At 42.1% G+C, this 12,437-nt stretch overlaps 1 protein-coding gene across 1 annotated transcript; it reads right to left on the bottom strand.

The window, feature by feature from the left end:
* Positions 1-11,252: 11,252 nt before the first annotated feature.
* LOC126066812 (olfactory receptor 5D18-like) lies at positions 11,253-12,194 on the bottom strand. Its single transcript, XM_049868200.1, has one exon. The coding sequence runs from the start codon at positions 12,192-12,194 to the stop codon at positions 11,253-11,255; it is 942 nt and encodes a 313-aa protein (XP_049724157.1).
* Between the last annotated feature and the right edge of the window lie 243 nt (positions 12,195-12,437).

The raw sequence follows: 12,437 nt of genomic DNA, 5'->3' as shown, positions 1-12,437 counted from the left end.
TCTTCACCATAGAAAGCAGCATCGGAAGTATTCGTCGCCGTAGAGGTTGCATCTGCCCACAAGCTCCACCTGGCCAGGGTCCGCCCCTACTGTTTTGCCGATGTCAATCAACAGAAGCTATGACCTTCCACAGAGACTACCTACTATTCTCTTACCCACGGGGAAGCAGCACAGCCAGAAGCCTCCCCCGTGCCGTCTCTAGGCTCTCTCTCAGGCCCCTCACACTTGTGATGTGTCTCAGGGGTAGAACGAAGAGATTTCTCTGAATAAACTCATAGAGAGAGGGGCCATAGGTGCTGAGGAAGGGCGCCTCGCCTACTGATATCCTAGCGTAAGTGGAAAAGAGGTAGCTGCCTGCTGGCCCAGTGTGTCGAATGTGTCCACATCAGGGGCTGCCTCCTGTGAAGTGATTCCCTGGGTGCCCTCGATTTTGTGGCCCAAAACAGAAGGGGCCGTTGTGTGTCCTTGGGTAAAATGGAGGGCTCTGCGGAACGGGCCGGTTAGGCTGGACCTCTCCTATTGGCTCAGTGTTTGTGACCCGTCCCCGTCAGAAGTTCCGGCCAGCCTTCCGGTGGCTGTCTCCACGGTGACTGGGAAAGGAGCCTTAGGCCCCGCACTCAGCCTTCACCTGGCCTACCTGGCCTCTTTCCCCTCATCTAGACCGCTGTGTGGATGAAAGAAAGAATGTCGGCCAATGACCACATGTCCTCATTGCCTTTGAAGGATTAGGCTCCTTGCCTGGGCAGAAGACAGCCAAGGTCGGCCTGAGCCTAGACACCTCGTGACCTGTGACACTGCAGGCAGTGAGAGATGTTCATTCTCATGCTCAAGTATCCGCAGGTGTGGGATTCAGAGTGGTCGGAGAAGAAGTGTAAGTAGGGATCACACAGTCACGAGGGCACGGGCCAAAGGTCAGGCAAAATAGCTGAGGTCGTGGAGCTCCATCAGAGTCAGTCTAGGGCCCAGGCCTCCCTCCTGTACATGGCAAAGAGGTGATCCGTACGCCGCCATCCGCAGACTCTGGACTGCTAGGGCCCTGGATGCCTGGATTGCGGCCTTGTCTTCGGAGAAGTGACACACGTGCACTGTGCCAGCGGAGGCTGTGGCCCAGTGGAGGGCCAAATCTTGAAAATGGGGGCTTCGGTTGACTTTGCCTGTGCTCCCTTTTGGCTGAGTGACATGGTGTGTTTCCTAGCAGGAGAAGGCATTCGTGGAGAGAGGCGTATTCCATGTGTGCAGGCAAAGTGTGTGCTGAGATTATGAGTCGCTGGAGACCAGGGTGCACTCCTCAGACCCAGGATAGGCCTCTGGCACGTATGTGTCAATGTTTTCTGCCCATGGCCCTCACCCTGGTATTTGCATACAATGTTATGATTGGAATTAGTAGTCTCCGGAGAGGCTGCCCCATGTCAGGAAGCTTCACCTGGCCAGGGTCAGCCCGTGATGCAGGTCCCCAATCAATGGCTACTCTCTAGACCTTCGAGATAGTCTAGCAGATCTTTTCTACCCATGGGCAACCAGTAGAGCCAGAGGCCTTCCCCCTTTGCTCTTTCATCTCTAGGCCCTCTGTCAGGCACTCCAAGGTGTCAAGTGACAAGGGGGAGAAGGAAGAGATTTCAAAGAACGAACACATCCAGAGAGAGGCAAGAGATGCTGAGTGGGGATGCCTTGTGTACTGATATCCTCAGGAAAGTGTGAAAGAGGTACCTGGCCTGCTGTGCCAATGCCCTGAAGCCGTCCGCACCAGGGGCTCCCTTGTGCCTGTGTAGCCTTTCCCAGGGTGTGCTGAAATCCTGTAGCCACTCGGTGTCATAGGTCCCAATGGAGGGCCCTGTGTCATCTGCCTTGTGGGCCAGATCTCTGCCATTGGTGAGTCTTGTCACAAGGCCCATCATAAGCTCCGCCCACTCTTCCGGTGGGGTGAGTGTCTCTATGGTGATGGCCAAGAAGCCTTAGCCCCGCCCACCCGGCCTTCACTTCACCTACCTGGCCTGCTGACCCTCACTCAGACCTCTGTGTTGATAAAAATTAATGTCTAGACCAAGATGACTGACTATTAGACACTACTTCGGATGCCTCTTTCAAGAAAGACTCGGAAAAAGAAGTGAACTGATCACATACATAACAGTCTGGGAACCCTGAGCAACAAACACAGATTTGAATGGTTGACCTGAGTGAGAGAGATGGAGAACGAACAACTACGGGGCAGTAGAGACTGTTTTCGGAGCCTGGAGCCAGCTTCCCAGTCAGGTATTCTTGGTGCTGGGCTTAGGACTAGGCGCTGGGGAGCTGAACACAACATCCTGTGACGTCACAAAGGCGGGGTGCAGCCCTACCCCCTTAAACTGCCCTTGGGAGGGGGCCCACCCGGTTTTCTTGGGCAGCGTGAGGACGCGGCTTGCGGGAGAAGTCACTGGGAGGCAGCGACTGGTTTTGGAGCTGGGAGTGCAGCATCCCAGCTATGGAAACTTGGCGCGGGGCTTTGGACTGGGTACAGGGGAGCTGAGCACCACATCCTGTGATGGTGCTAACGCGGGGTGCAGCCCTATCCTTCTGAACTGACCCCGGGAGGGGGCCCAGCTAGTCCTCGCGGGCGGTGTGGCGATGCTGCTGGGACGAGGAGAAATCCCCGGGAGGCAGCGACTGGTTTTGGGGCCGGGAGTGCATCGTCCCAGCCGGGGAACCTTGACGCTGGGCTTTGGACTTGCAGCGGAGGACCTGACTGCGGCTTCTGCTGGCCTGACCATCGGGGGCAATCTCTACCCAGCCAGCACACATAGGAGACACACCCCTCGGGATTCTCAGATAAAATAGTCATCCCAAGCAAGATAAGTAACTTCATCTATATTCCGGGGTGTTACTCTCTCCTGTTTTTCTGAACCCTCCCCTCCCCTTCCCAGGCGGCTTCATTAACATTGGAATTTCCTGAGCCAGAGGGAGAACTGCCCCACGGTTTTTCTTTTCCCTTTTTTTTTGGTCTTTTCCTAACCCATTCTTCTGGCCTGAGAAAAGCAACCACAAAAAATCCAGGAACCAAATATTCTTCCCTAATTGGACTAAAAACACAGAACCAGCTCCAGCCAAGCATATGTGATCCACAGTCTCGGGCTTTCATCCCTACAGAGACCAATGTGGCTATTATAATGCAAAGGCATTTCTGATAGAGATCTGACTGCATTTTTTTTAAGCGGATTTACTGGAAAGACAAGTTTCCCAGGTCTGATATCCCTGAGTATTCAACAGAGCCCTCACTGACCCACAACAGGGAACTGAGGGCTGAAGCTCCCCCTAGACCACCTAGCCTTCTGCCTTAGTGGTCTAAGGAGGGTAACACCTACCAATCTGTAGAGGTACTTGCATTGGGGGCCTAAGGTACAGCTGCGGAGCCCACCCACCAAAGTGCTTTAGGAATAGAGACACACCTACCTCACTGACATATGGGGGAAGCCTGTGAGCATCCTGCCCCCCTCCGGAGTGTAAACCCCAGCTGCTACTAGAATCTGGGGCACACAACTATCACCACTACTTCTCTAGGTGGATAGGTGACAGTCTGCACCACACACTTGATGACCCAAAAATCAGATTCTACTCAAGAATAGTGAATGGACTCAGGCTTATATATCTAGTAACAGCCCGAACCAGCTGGTAATAGGACATAAGTGAGTCAAGGGCTACAACAATCAAGATAGCGCAATCTAGTAGCCCATCTATGCATATTGAAAGAAAACAAAATGATAAGACTCAGTGAGCGAATATAGAATAAATCACTACAATATCTTAGCGATGGCTCAGAGACAGCAGTCGATATCAAACCACATAAAGAAGCAGACCATGATTGCTTCTACAACTCCCCAAATTAAAGAATCAAAATCTTTCCCAGATGAAGATACAATTCTGGAATTGCCAGATGCAGAATATAAAAAACTAATTTATAGAATGCTTCAAGACATCAGGGATGAACTCAGAAATGAAGTAAGGCTATCTATAGAAAAAGCCAAGGAACACATTGATAAAGCAGTTGAAGAAATCAAAAAGATTATTCAAGAACATAGTGGAAAAATTAATAAGTTGCAAGAATCCATAGACAGCATTCAGAAATCCAAAAGGTTAACAATAAAATGACAGAATTAGACAACACAATAGGAAGTCAGAGGAGCAGACTTGAGCAATTAGAATGCAGAGTGGGAGATCTGGAGGACCAGGAAATTGACACCAATACAGCTGAAAAAAAAAAATCAGATAAAATATTAAAAAAAAAATGAAGAAACCCTAAGAATCATGTGGGACTCTATCAAGAAAAATAACTTGCATGTGATTACAGTCCCAGAACAAGGAGGGAGGACAGAAAACACAGAGAGAATAGTTGAAGATCTGTTGGCAGAAAACTTCCCTGATATCATGAAAGATGAAGGGATATCTATCCAAGATGCTCGTCGAACCCCATTTAAGATTGATCCAAAAAGAAAATCACCAAGACATATTATCATCAAACTTGACAAAACCAAAGATAAAGAGAAAATTTTAAAAGCAGCCAGGGATAAAAGAAAGGTCTCCTACAAAGGAGAATCAATAAGAATAAGTTCAGACTACTCAGCAGAAACCATGCAGGCAAGAAGGCAATGAGATGACATATATAGAGCACTGAAGGAGAAAAACTGCCAGCCAAGGATCATATATCCAGCAAAACTCTCTCTGAAATATGAACGCGAAATTAAGATATTTACAGATAAACAGAAGCTTAGAGAATTTGCAAAAACCAAACCAAAGCTAAAAGAAATACTAAAGGAAATTGTTTGGTCAGAAAACCAATAATATCAGATACCAGCACAACACAAGGTCACAGAACAGAACATCCTGATATCAACTCAAATAGGGAAATCACAAAAACAAAGTAAGATTAATTAAAAAAATAAACACTCAAAACAGGGAATCATTGAAGTCAATATGTAAAAGATCACAATAATCAATAAGAGGTACTAAATACAGGTGGCATAGAACTCCATATGGAGAGGGATACAAGGCGATATAGGACATTACAAGTTAGGTTTTTACTTAGAAAAATAGGGGTAAATATTAAGGTAACCAAAAGGGGTATAGCAACTCCATAACTCAAAATAAAAACCAAGAAAAACATAACGACTCAACAAACATAAAGTCAAACACTACGAAAATGAGGATCTCACAATTTACTAAGAAAAACGTCTCAGCACAAAAAAGTATGTGGAAAAATGAAATTGTAAACAACACACATAAAAAGGCATCAAAATGACAACACTGAACACTTATTTATCTATAATTACGCTGAATGTAAATGGACTAAATGCACCAATAAAGGGACAGAGAGTCTCGGACTGGATAAAGAAACACGATCCGTCCATATGCTGCCTACAAGAGACAAACCTTAGGCTTAGAGACACAAACTAAAACTCAAAGGATGGAAAAATATATCAAGCAAACAATAAGCAAAAAAGAGCAGGAGTAGCAATATTAATTTCTGACAAAATAGACTTTAAAGTTAAATCCGCCACAAAGGATAAAGAAGGACACTACATAATGATTAAAGGGACAATTGATCAGGAAGACATAACCATATTAAATATTGATGCACCCAATGACAGGGCATACATAAATCAAATTTTAACAGAATTGAAAAGTGAGATAGACACCTCCACAATTATAGTAGGAGACTTCAACACACTACTTTCGGAGAAGGACAGGACTTCCAGTAAGAAGCTCAATAGAGACACGGAAGACCTACTTACAACAATCAACCAACTTGACCTCATTGACTTCTACAGAACTCTCCACCCAACTGCTGCAAAGTATACTTTTTTTTTCTAGCGCACATGGAACATTCTCTAGAATAGACCAAATATTAGGTCATAAAACAAACCTTTGCAGAGTCCAAAACATCGAAATATTACAAAGCATCTTCTCAGACCACAAGGCAATAAAACTAGTAATCAATAACAGAAAAACTAGGGAAAAGAAATCAAATACTTGGAAAATGAACAATACCCTCCTGAAAAAAGACTGGGTTATAGAAGACATCAAGGAGGGAATAAGGAAATTCATAGAATGCAATGAGAATGAAAATACTTCCTATCAAAACCTCTGGGGCACAGCAAAAGCAGTGCTCAGAGGCCAGTTTATATCGATAAATGCACACATACAAAAAGAAGAAAGAGCCAAAAGCAGAGAACTGTCCCTACAACTTGAACAAATAGAAAGTGAGCAACAAAAGAATCCATCAGGCACCAGAAGAAAACAAATAAGAAAAATTAGAGCTGAACTAAATGAATTAGAGAACAGAAAAACAATTGAAAGAATTAACAAAGCCAAAAGCTGGTGCTTTGAAAAAATTAACAAAATTGATAAACCATTGGCTAGACTGACTAAAGAAATACAGGAAAGGAAACAAATAACCGAATAAGAAACGAGAAGGACCACATCACAACAGAACCAAATGAAATTAAAAGAATCATATCAGATTATTATGAAAAATTGTACTCTAACAAATTTGCAAACCTAGAAGAAATGGATGAATTCCTGGAAAAACACTACCTACCTAAACTAACACAATCAGAAGTAGAACAACTAAATAGACCCATAACAAAAAAAGAGATTGAAACGGTAATCAAAAAACTCCCAACAAAAAAAAGCCCTGGCCCGGACGGCTTCACTGCAGAGTTCTACCAAACTTTCAGAGAAGAGTTAACACCACTAGTACTGAAGGTATTTCAAAGCATAGAAAATGACGGAATACTACCCAACTCATTCTATGAAGCCACCATCTCCCTGAACCAAAACCAGGTAAAGACACTACAAAAAAAGAAAATTACAGACCTATATCCCTCATGAACATAGATGCAAAAATCCTCAACAAAATTCTAGCCAATAGAATTCAACAACATATCAAAAAAATAATTCACCATGATCAAGTGGGATTTATACCAGGTATGCAAGGCTGGTTTAATATCAGAAAAACCATTAATGTAATCCATCACATAAATAAAACAAAAGACAAAAACCACATGATCTTATCAATTGATGCAGAAAAGGCATTTGACAAAGTCTAACACCCATTTATGATAAAAACTCTCAGCAAAATAGGAATTGAAGGAAAATTCCTCAACATAATAAAGGCCATCTATGCAAAGCCAACAGCCAATATCACTCTAAATGCAGAGAACCTGAAAGCATTTCCCTTGAGAACGGGAACCAGACAAGGATGCCCTTTATCACCGCTCTTATTCAACATTGTGCTAGAAGTCCTAGCCAGGGCAATTAGGCTAGACAAAGAAATAAAAAGCATCCAGATTGGCAAGGAGGAAGTAAAATTATCTCTATTTGCAGATGACATGATCTTATACACAGAACACCCTAAGGAATCCTCCAGAAAACTACTGAAACTAATAGAAGAGTTTGGCAGAGTCTCAGGTTATAAAATAAACATACAAAAATCACTTGGATTCCTCTAAATCAACAAAAAGAACACCGAAGAGGAAATAACCAAATCAATACCATTCACAGTAGCCCCCAAGAAGATAAAATACTTAGGAATAAATCTTACCAAGGATGTAAAAGACCTATACAAAGAAAACTACAAAGCTCTACTACAAGAAATTCAAAAGGACATACTTAAGTGGAAAAACATACCTTGCTCATGGATAGGAAGACTTAACATAGTAAAAATGTCTATTCTCCCAAAAGCCATCTATACATATAATGCACTTCCGATCCAAATTCCAATGTCATTTTTTAAGGTGATAGAGAAACAAATCACCAATTTCATATGGAAGGGAAAGAAGCCTCGGATAAGCAAAGCATTACTGAAAAAGAAGAAGAAAGTAGGAAGCCTCACTCTACCTGATTTCAGAAGCTATTATACAGCCACAGTAGTCAAAACAGCCTGGTACTGGTACAACAGGCACATAGACCAATGGAACAGAATTGAGAACCCAGATAGAAATCCATCCACGTATGAGCAGCTGATATTTGACAAAGGACCAGTGTCAGTTAATTGGGGAAAAGATAGTCTTTTTAACAAATGGTGCTGGCATAACTGGATATCCATTTGCAAAAAAATGAAACAGGACCCATTCCTCACACCATGCACAAAAACTAACTCCAAATGAATCAAAGACCTAAACATAAAGACTAAAACGATAAAGATCATGGAAGAAAAAATAGGGACAACCCTAGGAGCCCTAATACAAGGCATAAACAGAATACAAAACATCACCAAAAATGACGAAGAGAAACCTGATAACTGGGAGCTCCTAAAAATCAAACATCTATGCTCATCTAAAGACTTCAGCAAAAGAGTAAGAAGACCACCTACAGACTGGGAAAGAGTTTTCAGCTATGACATCTCCGACCAGCGCCTGATCTCTAAAATCTACATGATTCTGTCAAAACTCAACCACAAAAAGACAAACAACCCAATCAAGAAGTGGGCAAAGGATATGAACACACACTTCACTAAAGAAGATATTCAGGCAGCTAACAGATACATGAGAAAATGCTCTCGATCATTAGCCATTAGAGAAATGCAAATTAAAACTACAATGAGATTCCAGCTCACTCCAACAAGGGTGGCATTAATCCAAAAGACACAAAATAATAAATGTTGGAGAGGCTGCGGAGAGATTGGAACTCTTATATACTGCTGGTGGGAATGTAAAATAGTACAACCACTTTGGAAATCTATCTGGTGTTATCTTAAACAGTTAGAAATAGAACCATACAACCCAGAAATCCCACTCCTCGGAATATACCCTAGAGAAACAAGAGCCTTCACACAAACAGATATGTGCACACCCATGTTTATTACAGCTCTGTTTACAGTAGCAAAAAGCTGGAAGCAACCAAGGTGTCCATCAACGAATGAATGGTTAAATAAATTGTGGTATATTCACACAATGGAATACTACACATGGATAAAGAACAGTGACGAATCTGTGAAACATTTCATATCGTGGAGGAACCTGGAAGACATTATGCTGAGCGAAATTAGTCAGAGGCAAAAGGACAAATATTGTATAAGACCACTATTATAAGATCTTGAGAAATAGTAAAAACTGAGAAGAACACATACTTCTGTTGTTACGAGAGGGGGAGAGAGGGAGGGAGGGAGAGGGTTTTTTTATTGATTAATTAGTAGATAAGAACTGCTTTAGGTGAAGGGAAGGACAACACTCAATACATGGAATGTCAGCTCAATTGGACTGGACCAAAAGCAAAGAAGTTTCCGGGATAAAATGAATGCTTCAAAGGTCAGCGGAGCAAGGGCGGGGGTTAGGGGACCATGGTTTAAGGGGACTTCTAAGTCAATTGGCAAAATAATTCTATTATGAAAACATTCTGCATCCCACTGCGAAATGTGGCGTCTGGGGTCTTAAATGCTAACAAGCGGCCATCTAAGATGCATCAATTGGTCTCAACCCACCTGGATCAAAGGAGAATGAAGAACACCAAGGTCACACGACAACTAAGAGCCCAAGAGACAGAAAGGGCCACGTGAACCAGAGACCTACATCATCGTGAGATCAGAAGAACTAGTTGGTGCCCGGCCACAATCGATGACTGCCCTGACAGGGAGCACAACAGAGAAACCCTGAGGGAGCAGGAGATCAGTGGCATGCAGACCCCAAATTCTCATAAAAAGACCATACTTAATGGTCTGACTGAGACTAGAGGAATCCCGGTGGCCATGCTCCCCAGACCTTCTGTTGGCCCAGGACAGGAACCATCCCCAAAGACAACTCATCAGACATGAACGGGACTGGATAGTGGGTGGGAGAGAGATGCTGATGAAGAGTGAGCTAATTATATCAGGGGGACACTTGAGACTGTGTTGGCATCTCCTGTCTGGAGGGGGGATGGGAGGATAGAGAGTGGGAAGCTGGCAAAATTGTCATGAAAGAAGGGCTGACTCATTAGGGGAAAGCAAGTGGGAGTACGGAGTAAGACGTATGTAAATTTATATGTGACAGACTGACTGGATTTGTAAACATTCACTTGAAGCTCAATAAAAGTTAATAAAAAAAAAAAGATAAGAGTTGTTATGTCTAGTTTCAAATGACAGCTTGCATTTCATTTTATTCTGAATAAGTTTAGGTGAATATTTCTGTGTAACACATTTGGCAAATTGAAATAATTTTTTTGGATTTTTGTATGCTGGATGGGAGTCCTGCTGATAAACATTTACTAATTTTGCTCATGTTCCAAATATATATATGTCTAAGTAAACAAAATAATTAATAAAGTATATATAACACTTGTGAAGGTTAAGCGGGCAAAACAATAGCATGAAACAGGTCATGTACTCATTGTCTCTATTTTTTGCATATTGTTATTTTCTGAGATACATTTCTAAGCCTATCAAAACTATCATTCAGTCATGTTGGAGCTCTTTTGAAAACATGTTCAGGTTATAGACCTCACTTATTCAGCTTAGCATTCATGAATATAGGATACCACATACACACACACACACAGATGCACACACAGACACACACATACAGTACGCACTCAGTAAAAACTGGTGGACGCAGTGCTACATTCCCATTTCCTTGAGTTTGTTCATTCTAGTCTGTCCTGAACAAAATGCCTTCTTCACCGAAATGTGTATCCTAAAATCCTGCCCATTTTCCAGGCCATCATCAAATGATACCTCTTTTATGATGACGTATGTCAAATGTCCCAAAATTCATTTGAATTGTTCCTTCTTCAAACCTTTTAGGATAATTATTATAGTTTGTCTTATGCAATAGCCACTTTATTGCTCCAGCATCACCACTAGAATATGCATTCCTTGAAGGCATGTCTTATCTTTAATTCCATTTGTGTATATATATACATATATATATACATATGCAAAAAAAGTGTGTTTCTTGACAACCTACTATACTCCATTTATCTTATAAGACGGAGGGATAGAATTAGTTTTTTTTTTCAGGTAATGAAAGGTGCTTTGCATGATACCTACATTATCTTTTGGTCTTCTCTATCAGATAATGAGCTATCTCATGGTATCACATTTTCATAGACTTTAAACTAAAAATGAAAGAGATTATGGTCTTTTCTTACAATTACAAGACAATCCCAAGTTTAGTCACTTTGAGACAAAAATCCACATCCTTACTACTATGCAATATTGCTTATATTTTTTAAAGATATCTTCAGAAACAAGCTTTTTGGACAAACTTCATCTACAGTTAGGGAAAAATACTACTGAGATACTATGTTTAATGAAAAAAGAATTTAATATCCCTTATCTTGCTGAATGTATTCTTGACATCCTTATTCCTCAGGCTGTAGATCAAGGGATTCAACATAGGGATCACCACTGTGTAAAACACAGAGGCTACTTTGAAGGTGTATCTGGAGTTTTTGGAGTTGGGCACACAGTAGAGGAAGAGGATGGTGCCATGGAAGAGGGTGATGGCAGTCAGATGAGATGCACAGGTAGAAAATGCCTTACGACGACTGCTGGCTGAACTCATTTTCAAGATGGTGACAACAATAAACACATAAGAGGTGAGAATGATGAGTAATGTGATCACATCGTTCAAAGTGACAAAGATAAAAAGCAGTAACTGGGTGAGAGAAGTATCAGAGCAAGAAAGAGTGAGAACTGAGGAGAGCTCACAGAAGAAGTGATTGACCGTGTTGAAACCACGAAAAGATAATTTGAAAGTAGAGCATGTGTTTGCCAAGGAACACACTACTCCCCATGCGTATGATCCCAACACCAGCATAGCACAGAGTCTCCGGGACATGGCAACAGTGTAGAGCAGAGGGTTGCAAATGGCCACAAAGCGGTCATAGGCCATTACTGATAATAAAAAGGATTCAGTCACTACAAAGGTACCAAAGAGAAAGAACTGCAATACACATCCTAAAAGTGAAATGGTTCTGTCTTCTACAACTAGGTTCTCCAGCATCTTGGGAGCAACAATGGAGGAATAGCAGAAATCCACAAATGAGAGGTGGCTGAGGAAAAAGTACATGGGGGTGTGCAGTTTGGGGTTAATTTTGATGATTACAATCATCCCAACATTCCCTACAACAGCAACACTGTAGATGGTCAGAAATACAAAGAAGAGGGGAACCTGTACTTCTGGGTAATCTGAGAAGCCCAAAAGGGTGAATGTGACACCACGTTTATTACACTCTGACAACAACATGGCTTCTGTTTGTCAAAATCTGAAAGCCAGTCCTAGAAGTTAAAAAAAAAAAATTAAAGAGAGTGGGGATATAGGAAGCTTGGATCAACTTCCACTTGCCAGGAATGGAAAGAATATCTCTTTCAGAATCTATGTTTTTATTAACCAAAATGTGGTAAATTTCTAAAATTTTAAAACCTGATTATGACTTAAAGAACTTAGAGACTGTATGGTAATTTTAAGTCAAGTATTCACATAGCGCCT

Source organism: Elephas maximus, chromosome 24, assembly GCF_024166365.1.
Source record: "Elephas maximus indicus isolate mEleMax1 chromosome 24, mEleMax1 primary haplotype, whole genome shotgun sequence".
In the NCBI taxonomy this organism is placed as follows: Eukaryota; Metazoa; Chordata; class Mammalia; order Proboscidea; family Elephantidae; genus Elephas; species Elephas maximus.
This window is presented reverse-complemented; position numbering and strand designations above follow the sequence as displayed.